The sequence below is a fragment of the Anomaloglossus baeobatrachus genome, chromosome 4, assembly GCF_048569485.1.
Source record: "Anomaloglossus baeobatrachus isolate aAnoBae1 chromosome 4, aAnoBae1.hap1, whole genome shotgun sequence".
Taxonomy (NCBI): Eukaryota; Metazoa; Chordata; class Amphibia; order Anura; family Aromobatidae; genus Anomaloglossus; species Anomaloglossus baeobatrachus.
Window position 1 is genome coordinate 699,728,482 of NC_134356.1, and position 25,284 is coordinate 699,753,765.

Below are 25,284 nucleotides of genomic sequence, written 5' to 3' on the forward strand. Positions count from 1 at the left end.
CTGTACATCACCAAGCACAATGCTGAGCCGTACATCACCAAGCACAATGCTGAGCCATACATCACCAAGCACAATGCTGAGCTGTACATCACCAAGCACAATGCCGAGCCGTACATCACCAAGCACAATGCTGAGCTGTACATCACCAAGCACAATGCCGAGCCGTACATCACCAAGCACAATGCCGAGCCGTACATCACCAAGCACAATGCTGAGCCGTACATCACCAAGCACAATGCCGAGCCGTATATCACCAAGCACAATGCTGAGCCGTACATCACCAAGCACAATGCCGAGCCGTACATCACCAAGCACAATGCCGAGCCATACATCACCAAGCACAATGCCGAGCCATACATCACCAAGCACAATGCTGAGCTGTACATCACCAAGCACAATGCCGAGCCGTACATCACCAAGCACAATGCTGAGCTGTACATCACCAAGCACAATGCCGAGCCGTACATCACCAAGCACAATGCCGAGCACGATTCTTGGGAGCTGCATTCATTTGAATATGAACTGCCAAGGAGTGAAAATCAAAATGGAAAAAAACGAGCTCAGAGCTGTCATCAAATACCTCTACTTGAAAAAAATGACTACCAAGGACATACACAGTGACTTGGTGGAAACATTGGGGGACTCTTCTCCTCCATATTCCACAGTTGCACGCTGGGCAAGGAATTTAAGTTGGGAAGAATATCGACGGAAGATGAACATCGCGACGGACGCCCATCCACGTCCCTCAATGAAGAAAACGTGAAAAAAGTTGCAGAAGTTGTATTGGCAGATGGAAGAGTGACTATCGGGCATGTAGCTGAGGTCACAGGGATCTCATATGGCAGTATTCAAAGAATCCTTGCAGAAGAATTGCAGATGAGAAAGGTCTCCGCGCGTTGGGTGCCAAAAATGTAAACCGACGAGCAACAGAAGAAACGAGTTGACATTTCAATAGCAAATCTCAAAAAGTTCCAAGCGGACAAGGAGAATTGTTTGTCACGTTTTTTGACCATGGACGAGACCTGGATCCACCACTTTGATCCCGAAACGAAACAACAATCGATGACATGGAAACGAGCCGACGAATCGACGCTGAAGAGATCCAAAGCGTCAAGCTCAGCAGGGAAGGTTATGGCGTCCGTTTTTTGGGACGCTGAAGAAATTATCATGGTGGACTATTTGGAGAAGGGAGCCGCTATTACGGGCTCCTACTGCGCAGAACAAATAAGAAGATTGCGGGAGGCTATCAAGGAGAAAAGGCGCGGCAAACTGCGGGCTGGGGTGCTGTTTCACCAAGATAACGCGCCGGCTCACAAAGCTGCAGTTGCCATGGCAACCATTCAAGAAGCGGGCTTTGAACTGGTGGAACCCCCCCCATTCGCCAGATCTAGCCCCCAGTGACTTCTGTCTCTTTCCTCGCCTCAAGGAACACCTCCGGGGCAAGAAATGTGACGACAATAGCGACGTGATAAGCGCTGGTGGGCATTTTTTGGAGGGTCAAGATCAAGATTTTTTTTTCGAAGGGAATTCTAGAAAAGAGATGGACTAAATGTATAGACTTGTTTGGAGACTATGAAGAAAAATATTTTTTTTTAATATATTCATTGTGTTTATTATTGATTATCATTACTTTTGGATCGCCCCTCGTGTATATATATATATATATAAACACACACACAGACGTGTGATACTGACCAATCACGAGGTCGGGCTTCGCCACTTGCAGGACGTGGTATGGTCGGGCGTGGACGTGTATCCCCCGGCCGCCTCTGTCCTTCTCCGGGTATGTAATGTCAGAGCAGACCACCTCCGATCCCTGCGGTGACACGCCATGGACGGTTAACTTGCCGGATTTTGGCGATTCTAACCCTCCGCCTCCCCCACGCTCACCTTCTTGTGTATGATGAAGCTTCTCTCATCTTCCTCCATCGGGAGGTCAGAACCGACAAACATCAACTCCAGAACCACATGAGGCATCAGCACGGCCAAGTCCTGCCAGGAGGAGACGCAGGAGGGTCAGTGCGGTGCCAGGAGGAGGCGCAGGAGGGTCAGTGCAGTGGCGGAAGGGGATGCAGGAGGGTCAGTGCGGTGCCAGGAGGAGGTGCAGGAGGGTCAGTGCGGTGCCGGGAGGAGACGCAGGAGGGTCAGTGCTGTTCCAGGAGGGGACGCAGGAGGGTCAGTGCAGTGGTGGGAGGAGGTGCAGGAGGGTCAGTGCGGTGCCGGGAGGAGACGCAGGAGGGTCAGTGCGGTGCCAGGAGGGGACGCAGGAGGGTCTGTGCGGTGCCAGGAGGGGATGCAGGAGGGTCAGTGCAGTGGTGGGAGGAGACGCAGGAGGGTCAGTGCGGTGCCAGGAGGAGACACAGGAGGGTCAGTGCAATGGTGGGAGGAGACGCAGGAGGGTCAGTGCAGTGGTGGGAGGAGACGCAGGAGGGTCAGTGCAGTGGTGGGAGGAGACGCAGGAGGGTTAGTGCAGTGGTGGGAGGAGACGCAGGAGGGTCAGTGCAGTGGTGGGAGGAGACGCAGGAGGGTCAGTGCAGTGGTGGGAGGAGACGCAGGAGGGTCAGTGCGGTGCCCGGAGGAGACGCAGGATGGTCAGTGCAGTGGTGGGAGGAGACGCAGGAGGGACAGTGCGGTGCCAGGAGGAGACGCAGGAGGGTCAGTGCAGTGGTGGGAGGAGACACAGGAGGGTCAGTGCAGTGGTGGGAGGAGACGCAGGAGGGTCAATGCAGTGCCGGGAGGAGACGCAGGAGGGTCAGTGCAGTGCCAGGTGGAGACGCAGGAGGGTCAGTGCGGTGCCAGGAGGAGACGCAGGAGGGTCAGTGCGGTGCCAGGAGGGGACGCAGGAGGGTCAGTGCGGTGCCAGGAGGGGACACATGAGGGTCAGTGCGGTGGCGGAAGGAGGCGAAGGAGGGTCAGTGCAGTGCCAAGAGGGGACGCAGGAGGGTCAGTGCGGTGCCAGGAGGGGACGCAGGAGGGGCAGTGCGGTGGCGGAAGGAGGCGCAGGAGGGTCAGTGCAGTGCCGGGAGAAGACGCAGGAGGGTCAGTGCAGTGCCAGTTGGAGACGCAGGAGGGTCAGTGCAGTGCCAGGTGGGGACGCAGGAGGGTCAGTGCGGTGCCAGGAGGGGATGCAGGAGGGTCAGTGCGGTGCCAGGAGGAGGTGCAGGAGGGTCAATGCGGTGCCAGGAGGGGACGCAGGAGGGTCAGTGCGGTGCCAGGAGGGGACGCAGGAGGGTCAGTGCGGTGCCAGGAGGGGATGCAGGAGGGTCAGTGCGGTGCCAGGAGGGGACGCAGGAGGGTCAGTGCGGTGCCAGGAGGAGGTGCAGGAGGGTCAGTGTGGTGCCAGGAGGAGACACATAAGGGTCAGTGCGGTGCCAGGAGGAGACGCAGGAGGGTCAGTGCGGTGCCAGGAGGAGACGCAGGAGGGTCAGTGCGGTGCCAGGAGGAGACGCAGGAGGGTCAGTGCGGTGCCAGGTGGAGACGCAGGAGGGTCAGAGCGGTACCAGGAGTTGGTGATCACAATGCATTATGGGAGCAGAGCGGCATCGCAGTGCGGGGGGTCGCGCACTCCCCAGAACAGCAGGACGTTGCGATATTCCTGTCCGGCGCCAGGATGTGGATCTTCAGTGACTGTTTCTTCTGAATATTCAGTTCTGGGACAAAAGAAAGCACAGTTACAGTACAGTAAGCGAGCAGAGGGGTATGGCAAGCAACCAAAGTGTACGGTAAGCAAGCAGAGGGGTACGGCAAGCGAGCAAAGTGTATGGTAAGCAAGCAGAGGGGTATGGCAAGCGAGCAGAGAAGTACAGCAAGCGAGCAGAGGGTACGGTAAGCGAGCAGAGGGGTAAGGTAAGCTAGAAGAGGACTACGGTTAACAGGGGTACAGTAAGCGACAGAGGGGTACAGTAAGCGACAGAGGGGTACAGCAAGCGAGCAGTGGAGTATGGTAACTGAGCAGAGGGGTTCAGCAAGCGAGCAGAGGAGTACGGTAAACAGAGGGGTACAGTAAGCGAGCAGAGGGGTACAGCAAGCGAGCAGAGGGTACGGTAAGCGAGCAGAGGGTACGGTAAGTGAGCAGAGGGGTAAGGTAAGCGAGAAGAGGAGTACGGTAAACAGAGGGGTACAGTAAGCGACAGAGGGGTACAGTAAGCGACAGAGGGGTACGGGAAGCAGAGGGGTACAGCAAGCGAGCAGAGGAGTATGGTAACTGAGCAGAGGGATTCAGCAAGTGAGCAGAGGAGTACGGTAAACAGAGGGGTACAGTAAGAAAGCAGAGGAGTACGGTAAACAGAGGGGTACAGCAAGCGAGCAGAGGGGTACAGCAAGCGAGCAGAGGGGTACAGCAAGAAAGCAGAGGGGTATAGCAAGCGAGCAGAGGGTACGGTAAACAGAGGGGTACAGCAAGCGAGCAGAGCAGTACGGTAAATAGAGGGGTACAGTAAGCGAGCAGAGGAGTACAGTAAACAGGGGTACAGCAAGCGAGCAGTGGAGTACGGTAAACAGGGGGGTACAATAACCGACAGAGGGGTACAGTAAGTAAGCAGAGGAGTACGGTAAGCAGGTGGGTACGGTAAGCAAGCAGAGGGGTACAGCAAGCGAGCAGAGGGGTGCAGCAAGCGAGCAGAGGAGTACTGTGGAGACACGGGGGTCAGTGGGTGCTCTCGTCCGCTGGCCAGGCCGCCTTTAGAAAGACAGCGTGGCTCAGGGCTCATCCCAACTGAACGCCGGCCTCCTTAACCGTGGGCGTAACACTACTCAGACAACACAGGGTGAGGGAACTACAATATTAAGACTTTATTGGATCCCCAAACAATTAACGGCACATAACACATAACCAGCAAAACACACAAATGTAACCGGCAACAGAGTCTCACCCTTCCGCTGCTCACCAGGGATTCAGAATGTCCATGCCTCAGAGCTTCCAGGGATACTTACTCCAATCCAGCAGCACCCCGCTTTTGACGGGCATCCACCGAGAATGGAATAACGCCGGATTTAGGAAGCTGTCTGAGGTCTGCAAAGTCTGTACCAGGTGACTGAATTGTCCCAACCAGGGTTTCCTCCTTAAGTAGTCTCTGGTTTGATGATATAATCCTGGCAGCCGGAGTCGAAATCCCTAGACTGTGGATATGGTCTCCAATCGGAATCGAAGTCCCTAGATTGAAGCCATGTAGCCAAGAGATCCTCTAGTCGGAGCCAAAGTCCCTAGACTGAGTCCACAAGGTATCCTGGTTATGATCCCCAAGCCAGCTCCTAAGAGCTTAGACTGGATCATGCACATCCATTCCACTGGTGACTTAAGGAAGTCCTCTTTTTATAGCCCGCGCCTTCCCTATGGATATACTGTGCCCTTATCGGATTGGTTGTTCAAGGTTGCTTCTCTTATTGGATGAATTTCAAGCTGCATGGATAATGTTCATTTAAATGATGTGGATAGAAAGACTGAGGATATCTACATGGAGTCTGTAAGTCACAGACTAGACAATGGCTACTAAGGTAATTTACATTAGATTAGCAATACACAACTACATTACAATGATTGCTTGGAAGGGTCTGGTCCCAAACAATAGTTTAGCAAACATGAGTTAACACATAGAAGAACAATACGTCTGGCTGAATTTTAAGAAACTTTAACCCATGCTAGGCACTGAATGTCCATGTCGTCACATTCCTCCCCTTTCTTAATATTAGCCAGACATGATGGGCTTCCGATCATCCTTCTCCTCTTTACGGCATTGTCCTTTTTAATGGTGAGGTCAGCATCAGAGGCTCGCATCTATACACCTCCCCCTGATTACCTCCCCCAGGTTGAGCAGCCATATTGCAGACAAGCACTAAGGTGGGGACCGTGAGTTGGGCTTCCCTGAATTCCTTATGATCTATCTCCCCCCAGTCAATGGCCACAGTTGGGTCTGGGGTACTCACATTCGTTGCATCTGAGGAGGAGGCTGAAGATTGAGGAGGAGGGTTCCCCTTGGATGGGTTGGTAGAAACATCTGCACAAGGATGGTGTTTGGCTTGGCTGCGGGTGATGGCGGTAACAAACTGGCTAGATAGTCCTTGTCCTAGGTCATTCGCCAAAATGACTAGTGTGAGCTGGTAATCCACAAGCCCCACTTTCACTTCCCTCTGGGTGGTATCCGAAACAACAGGCTTGGTGGGGCCATCTATGAACCCCACTTCAACTTCCTCCTGGCTAGTCCCCAAAATAACAGGGGTGGGGAGGCTGTCCATAGGCTCCACATCAGCCTTGCTCTGGTCAGTCTCCACAATGACAGGTATGGGGAGGCTGTTCACAAGTCCCACATCGATCGCTTCCTGGTTGGTCCCCAAAATATCAGGTGTGGGGAGTCTGTCCACAAGTCTCACATCAACCTCTTCCTGGTCATTTCCCAAAATAACTGGTGTGGGGACGGTGTCCATAAGCTCCACATCAGCCTTGCTCTGGTCAGTCTCCACAATGACAGGTATGGGGAGGCTGTTCACCAGTCCCACATCGATCGCTTCCTGGTTGGTCCCCAAAACACCAGGTGTGGGGAGGCTGCTCACAAGCTCCACTTCGACCTCTCCCTGGTCGGTCCTTAGGTCAAACTGCACACATGCCAGAGGGATGTCCAAGCGCTGGCCCCCAGCAAGGGTGATGGTCACTTGGCGGCCAGGTAAATGATGTTCTGTGGGAACAATATCTGGGCTGACCAGGGTGATGGAAGATCCAGTGTCTCAAAGTCCCTGAGCCTGTATATCACCGACCTTGACCGTCTGGATGTGGGGATGGAGGTTGGCTGGTGTACGGTGTCCGGCCTGCCGTAGGGTGTGGACTGGGTAAACCACTTCCTCAGCTATTGGTGTTTCTCGGGAGTAGCATTCCTCAGGTCTCGTTGGTTCATCTCGGCATATGTTGACTGGTTGGACTGGCAGACGGGCTCCAAGCATGCGGCCTCTGTTTTGGAGACAATCTTTATCTATATGTCCATGGCGCCCACATGTATAACAGCGCCGTAGATTGGGCAAGTCACAGGCCCTGTTTGTAGACCTTTGTTTCGGTGCAGCTTCTGCTGGGTAGCGGGACCATTCTTCTCGAGCGGCTTGTGTTAGCAGTACGGCAGCTGGAATCCCATAAACATATTCCAGAACATAAGCCCTCTCTTCTCTTGAGGATTTAAGCCCCAATGCAACCAACAATGCTGTGGCTTGGGCCATTTTGGACCAAGTTGATTCCCGATTGTCACTAGATCCATGATTTGGCACATAGTTGAAATCCTCTGGGTCAATATCGGCGGGATCCTCATCGTCCTCTGCATCATTCTGGGCATCCCAATGGATTAATTTCCGGATCAAGTCAAACCGAGTCTCAGCGTTCCTGTAGTCAATCTTTCACCTATGGCACAGATCCTGTAGCATCCATTTACTGCTTCGGTCGTAACTCCTCTCTGGTCCTTGTCCCATGGCTGAGCTGGTGGGGTTGGACATGGCAGCGTCCGAAACCTGAATGCCTCCCCTATGGCCTGCTGGGTATGCTTATGTGCCTCCCTGGTTGTTGAGCCCTGGACGGTGTCCACGAACACCAGTCCTCTGCAGCTCCCCTCTGTAAACCAGGCTGAGTAGTGTCCCACTGCTGCCACCAATTGTGGAGACACGGGGCTCAGTGGGTGCTCTCGTCCGCTAAAACCCGACGCCTTTAGAAAGACAGCGTGGCTCAGGGCTCATCCCAACTGAACGCCGGCCTCCTTAACCGTGGGCGTAACACTACTCAGACAACACAGTGTGAGGGAATCACAATATTAAGACTTTATTGGATCCCCAAACAATTAACGGCACATAACACATAACCAGCAAAACACAAATGTAACAGGCAACAGAGTCTCACCCTTCCGCTGGCTCACCAGGGATTTAGAATGTCCATGCCTCAGAGGTTCCAGGGCTATTTACTCCAATCCAGCAGCACCCCGCTTTTGACGGGCACCCACCGAGAATGGAATAACGCCAGATTTAGGAAGCTGGCTGAGGACTGCAAAGTCTGTACCAGGTGACTGAATTGTCCCAACTAGGGTTTCTTCCTTAAGTAGTCTCTGGTATGATGATATAATCCTGGCAGCCGGAGTCGAACTTCCTAGACTGTGGTTATGGTCTCCAATCGGAATCGAAGTCCCTAGATTGAAGCCATGTAGCCAAGTGATCCTCTAGTCGGAGCCAAAGTCCCTAGACTGAGTCCACAAAGTATCCTGGTTATGATCCCCAAGCCAGCTCCTAAGAGCTTAGACTGGATCAATCAGCATCCATCAACCTCTGGTGACTTAAAAAAATCCCTTTTATAGCCATAGCCTTCCCTTAGGATAAACTGTGCCCTTATCGGATTGGTTGTACAAGGTTGCTTCTCTTATTGGATGAATTTCAAGCTGCATGGATAATGTTCATTTAAATGATGTGGATAGAAAGACTGAGGATATCTACATGTAGTCTGGAACGCACAGACTAGACAATGGCCACTGAGGTAATTTACATTAGATTAGCAATACACAACTACATTACAATGATTGCTCCGAAGGGTCTGGTCCCAAACAATAGTTTAGCAAACATGAGTTAACACACAGAAGAACAATACGTCTGGCTGAATTTTAAGAAACTTTAACCCATGGTAGGCACTGAGTGTCCATGTCGTCACAAGTACGTTAAGCAGAGGGGTACAGCAAGCGAGCAGAGGGTATGGTAAGCATAGGGGTGTAGTAAGCGAGCAGAGGAGTACAGCAAGTAATCAGAGGGGTACGGTAAGCGAGCAGAGGGGTACAGCAAGCGAGCAGAGGAATACAGTAAGCAGAGGGGTACAGTAAGTGAGCAGAGGAGTACGGTAAGCAGAGGGGTACAGCAAGCGAGAAGAGGGTACGGTAAAATAGGGGTAGAGCAAGCGAGCAGAGGAGTACAGCAAGTAAGCAGAGGGGTACAGTAAGCGAGCAGAGGGGTACTGCAAGCGAGCAGAAGAGTACTGCAAGTGAGCAGAGGGGTACAGCAAGCGAGCAGAGGAGTTTGGTAAGCAGAAGGGTACGGTAAGCGAGCAGAGGGGTACAGCAAGCGAGCAGAGGGTACGGTAAGCATAGGGGTGTAGTAAGCGAGCAGAGGAGTACAGCAAGTAAGCAGAGGGGTACGGTAAGCGAGCAGAGGGGTACAGCAAGCGAGCAGAGGAATACGGTAAGCAGAGGGGTACAGTAAGCGAGCAGAGGAGTACGGTAAGCAGAGGGGTACAGCAAGCGAGAAGAGGGTACGGTAAAATAGGGGTAGAGCAAGCGAGCAGAGGAGTACAGCAAGTAAGCATAGGGGTACAGTAAGCGAGCAGAGGGGTACTGCAAGCGAGCAGAAGAGTACTGCAAGTGAGCAGAGGGGTACAGCAAGCGAGCAGAGGAGTTTGGTAAGCAGAAGGGTACGGTAAGCGAGCAGAGGGGTACAGCAAGCGAGCAGAGGGGTACAGCAATTGAGCAGAGGGGTACAGTAAGCGAGCAGAGGAGTACAGTAAACATTGGTACAGCAAGCGAGCAGAGGAGTACGGTAAACAGAGGGGTACAGTAAGCGACAGAGGGGTACAGTAAGTAAGCAGAGGAGTATGGTAAGCAGAGGGGTATGGTAAGCGAGCAGAATGGTACAGCAAGCGAGCATAGGGGTACAGTAAGCGACAGAGAGGTACAGTAAGTAAGCAGAGGAGTATGGTAAGCAGAGGGGTACAGTAAGCGAGCAGAGGGGTACAGTAAGCGACAGAGGTACAGTAAGTAAGCAGAGGAGTATGGTAAGCAGAGGGGTACAGCAAGTGAGCAGAGGGGTACGGTAAGTAAGCAGAAGGGTACGGTAAGTAGAGGGGTACGGTAAGTGAGCAGAGTAATACGGTAAGCAGAGGGGTACAGTAAGCGAACAGATGAGTACGGTAAGCAGAGGGGTACAGCAAGTGAGCAGAGGGTACGGTAAGCAGAGGGGTACGGTAAGCGAGCAGAGGGGTACAGCAAGCGAGCAGAGGAGTACTGCAGGCAAGCAGAGGAGTATGGTAAGCAGAGGGGTACGGTAAGCGATAAGAGGGGTACAGCTAGTGAGCAGAGGGGTACAGCAAGCGAGCAGAGGGTACGGTAAACAGAGGGGTACAGTAAGCGACAGAGGGGTACAGTAAGTAAACAGAAAAGTACGGTAAGCAGAGGGGTACGGTAAGCGAGCAGAAGGGTACAGCAAGCAAGCAGAGGGGTATGGTAAGTAAGCAGAGGGGTACAGCAAGCGAGCAGAGGGGTACGGTAAGCAGAGGGGTACAGCAAGCGAACAGAGGGTACAGTAAGCAGAGGGGTACGGTAAGCAAGCCGAGGAGTACAGCAAGCGAGCAGAGGAGTATGGTAAGAAGAGGGGTACGGTAAGCGAGAAAAGGGGTACGGCAAGCGAGCAGAGGGGTACAGCAAGCGAGCAGAGTGTACGGTAAGCGAGCAGAGGGTACGGTAAGTGAGCAGAGGGGTAAGGTAAGCGAGCAGAGGAGTATGGTAAGCAGAGGGGTACGGTAAGCGAGAAAAGGGGTACGGCAAGCGAGCAGAGGGGTACAGTAAGCGAGCAGAGGGGTACAGTAAATGAGCAGAGGGGTACAGTAAGTGAGCAGAGGGGTATAGTAAGCGAGCAGAGGGGTACGGCAAGCAAGCAGAGGGGTACGGTAAGCAAGCAGAGGGGTACAGAAACAAGCAGAGGGGTACGGTAAATGAGCAGAGGAGTACGTTGACCAAGCAGAGGAGTACGGTAAGTGAGCAAATTTCACTGAGCACACAGAGGAGTACATTATGTGAGCAGAGGAGTATGGTAAGTGAGCAGAGATAAGTACGGTGAGCAGAGGGGGATGGCGAGTGCTCAGAGGAGTGTGATGAAGAAGTAAATTGGTGCAGTGATTAAGTAGAGGAGTGTAGTGACAGAAGAGCAGTATGGTGAGCAAGCAGAGCGGAGTGATGAGTGAGTAGAAGGTGCAGTGAGTGACCAGAGTATGAACTGAGTGAGCAGAGGGGTCATCTGAGCAAGGTGAAGCATTTGGTGAAGCATTTGGTGAGCATAGGGGCATAATGATAATCAGTGAGCAGAGGAGATATACACTGAGTAAGCACAGGAGTATAGTGACTGAGCTGATAGTGGGGGATGGTGCGCAAGCAAAGAAAGACTGAGTGAGCACAGGGATATGGCGAGCGAGCAGAATGTGATGATGAGTGAGCTTTGTGGAGATCGCAGAGGTGTACTTTTATTCTGTAGAGGAGATGGAGAGTGAGAGAAAAGGAATGGTGAGTGCTCAGAGAGGTGCAGTGAGCAAGCGGAATGGGGCAGTAAGGAAGGGGACAGTGAGTAAGAGGAAGGAGACAGTGAGTAAGCAGATATGCATGTTGAACGAGCAAGCAGAGGGCTATGGTGGGTGATCTAAGGGGAACGGTGAGTAAGAAGAGGGGGGTGGAGATGTGTGATGTATCAGCACTAAATAGTCTAAGCTGGGGAAGTGAAGAGAGAAATACAGGCAAAAATTACATTTATAGGATAAAATAAATCAAACTTGCCATGTGCATATGTATTCACCCCTTTTTGCTATCAAGCTACTAAAAATTTTGGTGCAAGCAATTCATAAGTCACATGCTTAGTGAGAGGAAGACCACCTGTCTGCAATCCAAGTGTCTCGGGATCTGTCAGTATGTACACATCTTTTCTGAAAGGCCACAGAGGCTCCACTAACAAACAACACCATGAAGACCAAGGAGATCTCCAAACAACACCATGAAGACAAAGGAGATCTCAAAACAGCACCATGAAAATCAAGGAGATCTCCAAACAGCACCATGAAGACCAAGGAGATCTCCAAACAACACCATGAAGACCAAGGAGATCTCCAAACAACACCATGAAGACAAAGGAGATCTCAAAACAGCACCATAAAAATCAAGGAGATCTCCAAACAGCACCATGAAGACCAAGGAGATCTCCAAACAACACCATGAAGACCAAGGAGATCTCCAAACAACACCATGGAGATCTTGAAACAACACCATGAAGATCAAGAAGATCTCCAAACAACACCATGAAGACCAGGGAGATCTCCAAACAGCACCATGAAGACCAAGGAGATCTCCAAACAACACCATGAAGACCAAGGAGATCTCCACACAACACCATGAAGACCAAGGAGATCTCCAAACAGCACCATGAAGACCAAGGAGATCTCCAAACAACACCATGAAGACCAAGGAGATCTCCAAACAGCACCATGAAGACCAAGGAGATCTCCAAACAACACCATGAAGACCAAGGAGATCTCCACACAACACCATGAAGACCAAGGAGATCTCCAAACAGCACCATGAAGACCAAGGAGATCTCCAAACAGCTCCATGAAGACCAAGGAGATCTCCAAACAACACCATGAAGACCAAGGAGATCTCCAAACAGCACCATGAAGACCAAGGAGATCTCCAAACAGCTCCATGAAGACCAAGGAGATCTCCAAACAACACCATGAAGACCAAGGAGATCTCCAAACAGCACCATGAAGACCAAGGAGATCTCCAAACAGCTCCATGAAGACCAAGGAGATCTCCAAACAACACCATGAAGACCAAGGAGATCTCCAAACAGCACCATGAAGACCAAGGAGATCTCCAAACAACACCATGAAGACCAAGGAGATCTCCAAACAACACCATGAAGACCAAGGAGATCTCCAAACAGCACCATGAAGACCAAGGAGATTTCCAAACAACACCACGAAGACCAATTAGGTCTCCAAACAAGTCTGGGTTGGATTCTAAAGAAATATCCCAATTTCTGATGATCCCTGGAGCACCATCAAATCCATTATCATCAAATGGAAAGAACATAGTACCACAACAAACCTGCCAAGAGAGGGTCCCCATCCCTATCAAAACTTTCAGCCCAGGCAAGGAGGCTCATTTTGATTTTGCCAAAAACCATTTGGGAGGGCTTTTTGGTGTAGAGCAGGTGTCCCTGCGCTTCTCACGCTCCTCCCCACAGGGATGCGTGCTTACCGCTCTGGCTAGCTCTCACTATGCATCCCAGTGTCCCCGCACTCCTCCACGTGGGTGCCTCCTGCTTCCTCCTCCTGGGGCCTGCGCACTCCGTGCTGGTCTTCTGTGAGTGTTCCTGGAGGGTGGGTGTGTCACTGCCCTTCTCTGCACTGGGTACTTAAGGAACTCTCCCACAAGAGGAGGTGCCTGATCAATGTGTTTAGTTAGCTAGTGGTCCTTGCCCTAGCCAGCTAGTGGTCAAGTCCCCTTGTCCACTATGCTTTGTTACATTGTATTGTATCCCCGCCTGTCCCCTTGCCCCTGCGGCTTCCTGTGCCTGTCCACCCTGGTTGTGCTTTCAGCCTCAGCTACCGCTATGGCCCTTGCTGCTTGGAGACTGTGCCTGTCCAACCCGGCCGTTCCTCCAGCCCCAGCTACCCCAGTGGCCCTTGCTGTACCAGGGACTGTGCCTGTCCATCCTGAACGGGCCACCAGCCTCTGCTACACCTGTGACCCTTGTGGTACCAGAGACTGTGCCTGTCCCCCCCTGCCATGCCTCCCACCTCAGCTACCCCATTGACCCTTGCTGTACCAGAGACTGTGTCTGTCCTTCCTGAACGGGCCACCAGCCTCATCTACCCCAGAGGTTCCTGCTACACTTGTGACGGTGTCCGCTTATCCCCGTAGCTACCACAGCCCCGGTCTCTGCCCTGGGAGTGGCACCTGGCGTCTACACCGCTGTGGGCGTTTACTCAAGTCCCTCCCACAAAGGGTAAGGCCGGGATTCCCCGGTGGTCCAGTGGGTCCACCCCTGCCCGCCTCTCTACCATCTCAATTGGCGAGTGCTACATTTGGCCACCAAGGTAAATGCTATGTCTGTCGCCAAATCAACTCAGCTCATCACCCCAAGAACACCATCCCCACAGTGAAGCATGGTGGTGGCAGCATCATGCTGCTGGGAGATTTTACAGCAGTAAGGACAAGAAAAATTGTCCAAATCGAGGGGAAGATTTTCTTGAGCAGAACCTGTTTCTGTCTGTCAGTGATCTGAGCCTGGGACAGAGGTTTCACCGTCCAACAAGACAATGACCCAAAGTTCCTGGTAAAGAAACACTGGAGGGTGTAAGGGGAAACGTGGGAATGTATTGGAGCGGCCGAGTCACAGCCCAGACCTCAATCCAATGGAGAATCTGTGGTCAGAGGTGAAGATGCTGCTCACCGGAGGAGACATCTAATGGAAGGAGCCGGAGGAACGAGAAAAAATCCCAGTGACAAGATGTGAAAAGCTCCAAGAGACTTATCCAAAGCGACTCCAGCTGTAACTGCCGCAGAATTTGCTCCACAAAGTACTGACGTTAGGGGGGTGAATAGTTATGCATATTGAAGAGTTCAGTTATTCTGTCCTGTTTGTTGTTCACAATTGTCGGAAAGTTCTTTATATGAATGATGCAAACCCGCAAATAAAACAGTGAAATTCCAGGACGTGGGAAGCAAAGCAGGAAAAATGGCAGGGGGGTGAATACTTTTTCAAATCACTGTAATGGGAGGAGGAGGGTTACACAGAAAGTGGGATCAGACTGGCATTATAATAAGGCTCTGTGGCGGATATAGGGTTAATGACCCGGCCTCACAACGTGTAGTATTTGTGTCTCTGGAACATATAATTGGGGGGAGGGGAGCGGAGGGGGCTGGGACACCCGCCAAACCCGCGTCCTCTTCATCTAAGAGCAGTGAATGTGTTGCAGATGTCTCCAGTATGTAATGATGTGGCCTCCCAGGGTCTGTGCAAGGTCCCCACCCAAAATATGCGACCCCAGGGCTGCAATTATATTTCTACTATGTGGTTTGACCACTAGGGGTCATACTTCTGTCACACTGGAATGGAATCTGCAAGCTATGCGGATTGTATGAGGATTCGGCCACAAGGGGGCGGTGGACTATATCTCTATCCATAGATCATTACTAGGTAACACCACCAGGGGGCGCTGTCCCATTATAGTGTATAGAGGAATCCATAGATCACTACTAGATAACACCACCAGGGGGCGCTGTCCCATTATAGTGTATAGAGGGATCCAGAGGTCATTACTAGGTAACACCACCAGGGGGCGCTGTCCCATTATAGTGTATAGAGGGATCCAGAAATCATTACTAGGTAACACCACCAGGGGGCGCTGTCTAATTATAGTGTATAGAGGGAACCAGAAATCATTACTAGGTAACACCACCAGGGGGCGCTGTCCCATTATAGTGTATAGAGGGAACCAGGAATCATTACTAGGTAACACCACCAGGGGGCGCTGTCCCATTATAGTGTATAGAGGGAACCAGAGGTCATTACTAGGTAACACCACCAGGGGGCGCTGTCCCATTATAGTGTATAGAGGGAACCAGAGGTCATTACTAGGTAACACCACCAGGGGGCGCTGTCCCATTATAGTGTATAGAGGGATCCAGAAATCATTACTAGGTAACACCACCAGGGGGCGCTGTCCCATTATAGTGTATAGAGGGAACCAGAGGTCATTACTAGGTAACACCACCAGGGGGCGCTGTCCCATTATAGTGTATAGAGGGATCCAGAAATCATTACTAGGTAACACCACCAGGGGGCGCTGTCCCATTATAGTGTATAGAGGGAACCAGAGGTCATTACTAGGTAACACCACCAGGGGGCGCTGTCCCATTATAGTGTATAGAGAGAACCAGAAATCATTACTAGGTAACACCACCAGGGGGCGCTGTCCCATTATAGTGTATAGAGAGAACCAGAAATCATTACTAGGTAACACCACCAGGGGGCGCTGTCCCATTATAGTGTATAGAGGGAACCAGAGGTCATTACTAGGTAACACCACCAGGGGGCGCTGTCCCATTATAGTGTATAGAGGGATCCAGAAATCATTACTAGGTAACACCACCAGGGGGCGCTGTACCATTATAGTGTATAGAGGGATCCAGAGGTTATTACTAGGTAACACCACCAGGGGGCGCTGTCCAATTATAGTGTATAGAGGGATCCAGAGGTCATTACTAGGTAACACCACCAGGGGGCGCTGTCCCATTATAGTGTATAGAGGGATCCAGAAATCATTACTAGGTAACACCACCAGGGGGCGCTGTCCCATTATAGTGTATAGAGGAATCCATAGGTCACTACTAGATAACACCACCAAGGGGCACTGTCCCATTATAGTGTATAGAGGGATCCAGAGGTCATTACTAGGTAACACCACCAGGGGGCGCTGTCCCATTATAGTGTATAGAGGGATCCAGAAATCATTACTAGGTAACACCACCAGGGGGCGCTGTCCCATTATAGTGTATAGAGGGAACCAGGAATCATTACTAGGTAACACCACCAGGGGGCGCTGTCCCATTATAGTGTATAGAGGGAACCAGGAATCATTACTAGGTAACACCACCAGGGGGCGCTGTCCCATTATAGTGTATAGAGGGATCCAGAGGTTATTACTAGGTAACACCACCAGGGGGCGCTGTCCCATTATAGTGTATAGAGGGATCCAGAAATCATTACTAGGTAACACCACCAGGGGGCGCTGTCCCATTATAGTGTATAGAGGAATCCATAGGTCACTACTAGATAACACCACCAAGGGGCACTGTCCCATTATAGTGTATAGAGGGATCCAGAGGTCATTACTAGGTAACACCACCAGGGGGCGCTGTCCCATTATAGTGTATAGAGGGATCCAGAAATCATTACTAGGTAACACCACCAGGGGGCGCTGTCCCATTATAGTGTATAGAGGGAACCAGGAATCATTACTAGGTAACACCACCAGGGGGCGCTGTCCCATTATAGTGTATAGAGGGAACCAGAGGTCATTACTAGGTAACACCACCAGGGGGCGCTGTCCCATTATAGTGTATAGAGGGAACCAGAGGTCATTACTAAGTAACACCACCAGGGGACGCTGTCCCCATTATAGTGTATAGAGGGAACCAGAGGTCATTACTAGGTAACACCACCAGGGGGCGCTGTCCCATTATAGTGTATAGAGGGATCCAGAGGTCATTACTAGGTAACACCACCAGGGGGCGCTGTCCCATTATAGTGTATAGAGGGAACCAGAGGTCATTACTAGGTAACACCACCAGGGGGCGCTGTGCCATTATAGTGTATAGAGGGAACCAAAGGTCATTACTAGGTAACACCACCAGGTGGCGCTGTCCCATTATAGTGTATAGAGGGATCCAGAGGTCATTACTAGGTAACACCACCAGGTGGCGCTGTCCCATTATAGTGTATAGAGGGATCCAGAGGTTATTACTAGGTAACACCACCAGGGGGCGCTGTGCCATTATAGTGTATAGAGGGATCCAGAGGTCATTACTAGGTAACACCACCAGGGGGCGCTGTGCCATTATAGTGTATAGAGGGATCCAGAGGTCATTACTAGATAACACCACCAGGGGGCGCTGTCCCCTGTTATTGATTGAACAAGGTTTTTTTGGCTATCACACTTACTCTGACTTATTATGTGGGGTTTCTCTTTGGCTTGCTGAGAGGGTGGGGTGTATTTTGGTGGCTCATATTATTGGCACCAAATGTATGTACAAGCTTTTTTGCTTTTTTAATTGTTTTTAATGAACATCTGTGTGTTTGTATGTCCTTTTTGATTAATAAAATGATATTATATGGTCATTTCTGGTGATCCCACTTGTTGCACATTTTCTTTTTCTCTTGTATACCATAATTGTTTGCTCTGAATGTGCTAGTGGTTGTGATCCCATCTTTATATATTTTTTTCATTATCTTTGGTGCCCTCCCGCCTGTCTTGTTTACTACGATTGTGTTAGAGAAGGCTTTCCCTTCAATTCTGGGAGTGTGGCACAGTATACGGATTTGTTGATTATCATTATTCATATACAGCATGGATTTGGAGGCCAGGGAGGCCGCATGGAGTAATCAGTCTGGTGATCTGTTTGGATCCGCAGCTGAGGTTGTGGTACAGGATTCTTTTCAACAGCTTTCCACGGAGCTCACCAATTTGCATAAAGCTGTGACTAAAACATGGTGGAATATTAAAACTCTAGAGGAATATCTCAAAATGGGGTTTGCACCGAGGGGCTTGAGGGTGCAGATTTTTCCCGCATGGGAACCTGACGCTGGATTTAAGGGGGTTTGGGAAGCCGGCCTTTTGAAGTGCTCAGATATCATTTTGAATATGTTAATTGAGCATGATAAAACCTTACTGAGTACGATTAAGGATAAAATCAGGGCTTGTGAAACCAAACTGAGAACTTTTGATCTGAATAACCAGGTTCTTCCCTTTCAACAAAAACTTAAAGAGTCCATTGATAGATACGAGAAGGACATCATCAGGGGTAAAAAACAGAAATTTCTTAGGGACAAAAAGGACTTTGAAAGTGGTGCAGCATTTCGTTGGTCACATCGTGGCAATCAGAGGTTTCGCAGGGCTGTCACGATGGGACAAACTGCACATAATGTCACGACCAGGGAGTTATCTTCCAGTGATTTTTTGTCGTCGGACGTCAGCGACAGGGAAGGCCCACCAGACGAGGGAGACGCAAACCCGCCAAGCACAACAGGGAGGTCGGTATATCAGACCCGTGGGAGACAAGGGCCCCCAACAACCAACAGAACCACAAGGAACAGGAAGAGGTGGTGATGGAGATTGACCATGGTTCCAGGGATCTGGAGCAGGACTCACAAGGTAACTTACAAATAATAAATCTAACTGAATATCCTTTATCTGAGATTGAAGTGAGTCTTCTCTCTAAAGGTCTCTCCTTTTCACCCACCAAGGCATTGGACAAATTTGAGCTCACGAAGGATGTGTATCTATTCTGCAGGCAAATGGTGTTCAAACTGATGTATCATCAGCCTGGGGTCATCGACACCTTGCCTGCGGAGGATAGGCAGGTATTTCGAGACCTTATGGAACTTTTGGAAGAGGGCGATTCCTTCGGAGGTAAGAAACTGCCATTTCCATCTAGGCTTCCCTCTCAGGCCACACCCTCATTTTCCTTGTTTCCGGCAATCCAGATTTTCTTTGAAGCCATGTGCCGTGATATACAGGCCCTTAAGGTGATACCATTCCAACAAAACAACCTTAATAAGGCTGAACAAAGGGCTTTGTCTAATCTGAGAAAAAACAACTCATTCATTATCCGTGAAGCGGATAAGGGCGGCAACGTGGTGTTGTGGCCCGTTGAATTATATCTGAAAGAGGCCCACAGACAGTTGGGCAATCGAATCAATTATGCAATTCTTCCATCAGATCCCACTGATGCCTTTAAGGTGAAATTGGACAAACTTCTTGTACGTGCCTTTGATCTTGGTATAATTTCAAAACGTGAGAGGCATTTTCTCACCACACGCCACCCTACAACGCCGACGTTCTATATGCTCCCAAAGGTACACAAGTCTTTGGTGGACCCTCCGGGGAGGCCCATAGTATCCGGCATAGGGGGCATATATGAACGTCCGTGTATTTATGTGGACTTTTATTTGCAGCCATATGTCCTTACTTTGGATTCATACGTCCGAGATTCGTCGCACTTGATCACTCAACTCGAACAGGTGGAGGTACAGGCTGGTACACTCTTGGTCACCATGGACATCGAGTCGCTATACACGTGCATTGAACACGATTTGGGAATTCAAGCGGTCACCTACTTTCTGGATCGTCGCTCTACAGGTGATAGAAAACACGATTCGTTTCTTCTTGAACTGTTACATTTTGTTTTACAAAATAGTTTTTTCGTGTTCGATCGTGTTTTCTATAAACAAGCGTCTGGGACCGCGATGGGTGCCCGCTGTGCCCCCTCCTACGCCAACTTGTTTTTGGGTTGGTGGGAGGAGACACAGGTGGCGCCCATCGCTTTGTTCCAGAGGCACGTGTCAAACTGGTTTAGATACATCGACGATGTTCTCTTTCTCTGGACAGGTGACCGTGCGTCTTGTGAAGATTTTATTGCCCAGCTGAATGAGAACCCGTGGCACATCCGACTTTCTGCAAGTATATCAACAACAATGGTGGAATTCCTTGATTTGAGGGTTATGTTGGAGAATAACCATATTACAACATCCCTGTTCCGGAAACAGACGGCTACCAACAGTGTGTTACATTATTCCTCTTTTCATCCGAGACATGTGCGAGACGGGATACCCAAGGGGCAGTTTTTGCGAGTACGCCGCAATTGTACTGATGTCACCACCTTCAGGAATGAGGCACAAGATTTGACCACGCGATTTATCAAGAGAGGATACCCACGCAAGGTTGTTTCTAAAGCCTTCCAACACTCAGCCAACACTCCACGGTCCGACACGTTTCGGGGCAGACTGAGAACTGAGATGGGTACTATAAACCTGGTGACCACATATAACAACCATTGGGATAAGGTACGACAGGTTCTTACAAAAAATTGGAATATCCTCCTTAGTGAGCCCAGGTTGACTCCATTTATCAGCGCCCATCCCAAATTGACCGCAAAACGTGCGATGAATTTGAAGGATATGCTTTCTTCTAGCCATTTTAAGAGACCCACTATTCCTTTGGGTCGGGGACACAAACTTGTTGGGTCTTTCCCGTGTGGGGACTGCACCATTTGCCCTTTTCTTGTTGCTGACAGTTGTGTTCGCATTGGTGTTTTTCCAGGAACCATCACCACCAAATTTTACTCAAACTGTCGAAGTAGGAATGTTGTGTATCTCCTGATTTGCGAGTGTCCAAAACTTTATGTCGGACAGACCACACAGGAGCTTCGCCGCAGGATCCAGCACCATTTTTCTGACATCGGTCGAGCACAAAAAGACCAAGCTCAAGGTAAGCCCATTTCCTCTGTGGCTAAACACTTCCTTGACTCACATGGTTGCTCGTTTCGCAAGGTCCAGATCCTGGTATTGGATCATGTTCAAATGAACATCGGGGGGGTAGGGTATCTGACGAATTATTGAGAAGGGAAGCGAGATGGATATACCAACTTCAGAGTCTCTCCCCCCAGGGATTGAATGAGGAACTTTTGTTCACCGGCTTCTACAAGAAGTAAATGCTTGGCCTGCACCAATTACATGGGATATTCCCAGTTGGATGTGGCATCCCATTCACTTGGGGATTTGTGAGAGCCTCATCACATTTACACCAGTATTTTTGGTGGGTCTGGCCTTCCACCCCTTTCTCTTCCCCCCCCCCACCCCCTTCCCACCTCCCCACTCTTTGGTGTGGATACAATCTTGATTATGTATTTACCTTTTTAACATTCCAGGGTTCTGACCATGTGGGCTTGGCTCCATTTGCCCTGAACAGGGTCTGTTGACTACAGCTCGTGAAGAATTTATGTACACACAAATAATCACTTTTGGACGTCCGTTCCTTGATGTCCAGTGACGTGCAGACTGGAGTCCGTCCTTCTGGGCTCTTCCTTCTTTCTTGGTCTTTGGAGCTGTGGGATTACCCGAACTATGATCTGAAGCGTTCTTTTGTCTACCTTTCGGTGATGGATACATTCAAGTTGCTGACCACTTCTGGAAGACCCGCCTCAATGGGACTCTGCCATTTATTTGGACATTATCTCTACCTGGCAATCCCCCTTTTTTTGGACACTTATATATCATGTGAACATGCTATACCTGTATGGGTGACCAGAACACACCCTTTTGCTTGCTCAGTTTGGTCTCATGACCTGCTTGTAATTCCGAGGCGGTTTCTGGCTAGCCCCCTTGTAGGTTACCAACCCTCTAGTGGGGCTTTCTGTATTAATAATTTGGTCTTCTTGGTTCCCTTATGGTCCTTCATATGCATATTACCTACTTCATGTACTCAGACGATGTGCTTGTGTCATCCAAGCACACAGGTCTATTTTTGTGCTAATCTGGGATGGGGGTTCGTGTACCTGTACTGTTTTCTGTTATGTCCTCTGAACAAAGACTTTTTTCTGTGACAAATTCATACAATGGCTGTGTGGTTTCCCTGTAGGCCCGTATTTTGGGCAACAGAGTCCTCTATGCTAGTATGCATTTACATAGCGCATGCGCATTAAGTGGTGAGATAAATATTTTTCGGGAACAGTATCCATATTCAATCTTTATTGGATGTATGCGTGTGGTTCTGTGCGCACAGATTGTGAATGCTTGAGTTCTTGTTATTCAGTTATACTGGCCTTAATGGGCTGTGCTGCCCACTGAGATCATTTCTCTGCTTTTGAATGGGACATTGCTGATGTCTCGGCGCATGCGCGATGAGAAGCACTGTTTTTGGCATGGTGTCATATAGACATGTGATGCAGGCCACAAGTGTTTGTGCGTGACATATCAGCATTGTGTGTGCATAACATAGGTACCCGTATGATGGATTAACACTCAATGTTACTCTAGTGGTAACTTGAGTATTACCTCTGTGCTGTCAGGTTTTTTTAATCCCTGCACTTGAAATGTCCCTTCGGGGATCTCTTACTGAAACTGCGCACGCGCAGATTCATGTGGATTTCCGTATATACAAAGTGACTTGCGTTATTCATCTAGCACATATGTACTACCTGTTTCGCATGCATAGTGTACAATATATATGACTTTTGTATACCTATTTCACTATACTAAGGGATTGCTAATCGTGCTTGTGGTGCTGATATCACTGCGCCTGCGTTCGGGCTGTGACGTTTGCCTGCAAAAAGGGACCACATGATTTGATCACATGATTCACAATGGCGGCGCCTATCGGCGTCTTCAGGTTGCATAGCGACCTGGCATTGGAGCTTGCAATTGGGCTGTGACGCTTGTCTGCAAAAAAAAAAAAGGTACCACATGATTTGATCACATGACTCACAATGGCGGCGCCCATCGGCATCTTCAGGTTGCATAGCGACCTCTCCCTCCTCCTCCTTGCCCATGCTGGTAAGCAATCTTCTTTGATTATAATGGCTATTTAAGACATACCTACCATAGTGTGCCTCACTGTCCCCTGAGGAAGCTACAACTCCTTGTAGCGATACGCGTGGGGTTTCCACCCCACCCTTCTCATGATATTTGCTTTGCCATTTACCCCGTGCAGGACCCCTGGGTATGTGATTTGCCTTATACTGGTTCCAGACATTTGTTTTCAGGGCAGATTATTTTCATGCGGCTTTGAGGTATTTGTATGCAGCAATTGTCCTTCTGCCTGCTATTGTCTCATTTAGCATGCCGTGTTCACTGCCTGTTATTGATTGAACAAGGTTTTTTGGCTATCACACTTACTCTGATTTATTATGTGGGGTTTCTCTTTGGCTTGCTGAGAGGGTGGGGTGTTTTTTGGTGGCTCATATTATTGGCACCAAATGTATGTACAAGCTTTTTTGCTTTTTTAATTGTTTTTAATGAACATCTGTGTGTTTGTATGTCCTTTTTGATTAATAAAATGATATTATATGGTCATTTCTGGTGATCCCACTTGTTGCACATTTTCTTTTTCTCTTGTATACCATAACTGTTTGCTTTGAATGTGCTAGTGGTTGTGATCCCATCTTTATATATTTTTTTCATTATCTTTGGTGCCCTCCCGCCTGTCTTGTTTACTACGATTATAGTGTATAGAGGGATCCATAGGTCATTACTAGGTAACACCACCAGGGGGCGCTGTCCCATTATAGTGTATAGAGGGAACCAGAGGTCATTACTAGATATCACCACCAGGGGGCGCTGTCCCATTATAGTGTATTGAGGGATCCAGAGGTCATTACTAGGTAACACCACCAGGGGGCGCTGTCCCATTATAGTGTATAGAGGGATACAGAGGTCATTACTAGATAACACCACCAGGGGGCGCTGTCCCATTATAGTGTATTGAGGGATCCAGAGGTCATTACTAGGTAACACCACCAGGGGGCGCTGTCCCATTATAGTGTATAGAGGGATCCAGAGGTCATTACTAGGTAACACCACCAGGGGGCGCTGTCCCATTACAGTCTATAGAAGGATTAGGACATCTCCTTCCCGCACTTCCTTTCCAGTCTCTATCCTTCACCTTACCATGGATATAACGTGACCTCGAAGTTCCGCTTCCTGCACACGTGGCAGTGCTGCACGTTCTGCGCAGAGAAGTTGAAGTTGTTGCTCGGGGTCCAGTCCTTCATCTGCTTCTCCAGCACTTTGACCCCCAAGACATCAAGGATGTTGACCAGGAACCTGGAAGAGGCAGCAGGAGGTCTGTGAGAGGGGACGGGTGTGATGTGCCAACTCCGGTGGCGACTGTGCGGGGGCGTTGTGGTTGCCCGTTGTTCATCGGTAGCGCCATGCACTGGAACAGCAGGTGGTAGGATCTCAGCTTACACATGTACTGCGCCATGCTGCTCCGACATTCACTGGCCATCAGAAAGTCAATGCCAAGCACGGCCAGTGTTGCCCTCATTGTCACCTATGGTGCCGGTGTCGCCCTCTTTGTCACCTATGGTGCCGGTGTCGCCCTCATTGTCACCTATGGTGCCGGTGTCGCCCTCATTGTCACCTATGGTGCCGGTGTCACCCTCATTGTCACCTATGGTGCCGGTGTCACCCTCATTGTCACCTATGGTGCCGGTGTCACCCTCATTGTCACCTATGGTGCCGGTGTCACCCTCATTGTCACCTATGGTGCCGGTGTCATCCTCATTGTCACCTATGGTGCCGGTGTCGCCCTCATTGTCACCTATGGTGCCGGTGTCGCCCTCATTGTCACCTATGGTGCTGGTGTCGCCCTCATTGTCACCTATGGTAGCGGTGTCGCCCTCATTGTCACCTATGGTAGCGGTGTCGCCCTCATTGTCACCTATGGTAGCGGTGTCGCCCTCATTGTCACCTATGGTAGCGGTGTCGCCCTCATTGTCACTTATGGTGCCGGTGTCACCCTCATTGTCACTTATGGTGCCGGTGTCGCCCTCATTGTCACCTATGGTGCCGGTGTCGCCCTCATTGTCACCACACACGGCTGGCGGTACCCACCTGCATTGCCGGCTATGGGGCCAGTGTCGCCCTCAGTCTCTGCGTCCAGCCTGATGAGGCTGATGTACTTCCTCAGGTCTTGGACATTGAGGGCGTCCTCCATATAGAAGCCATCTTGGATCTGCAGCTCAGTGTTGCGGGGCCTGAAGGCGATGCTGTCATTCTCCAGGACATGAAGGAACCAGCCGCTGGTGCTGAAGGGCAGCGCCTTGATCTCCTCCTCCCGCTGGGGGTGACCAGCCCGGCGGTCCAGCCTGCCGGCATATTCCTTCATGTACTGGCGGTACCAGTGAACAGCAGCTCTGAAAACTCCATTATGGGGTCATGGTAGCCAGAGACAAACTCCAT

The 25,284-nt window shown here is 50.2% G+C and overlaps 1 protein-coding gene across 1 annotated transcript; it reads right to left on the reverse strand.

Annotated features, from left to right (window-relative positions):
* Positions 1 to 466: 466 nt before the first annotated feature.
* Positions 467 to 25,284, reverse strand: ZMYND15 (zinc finger MYND-type containing 15). The gene is given in 10 exon segments (XM_075344155.1): positions 467 to 522; positions 1,696 to 1,816; positions 1,891 to 1,992; positions 3,566 to 3,603; positions 3,606 to 3,650; positions 21,343 to 21,428; positions 23,989 to 24,144; positions 24,180 to 24,373; positions 24,914 to 25,227; positions 25,230 to 25,284. Coding segments are annotated over 10 exon segments (1,167 nt in total).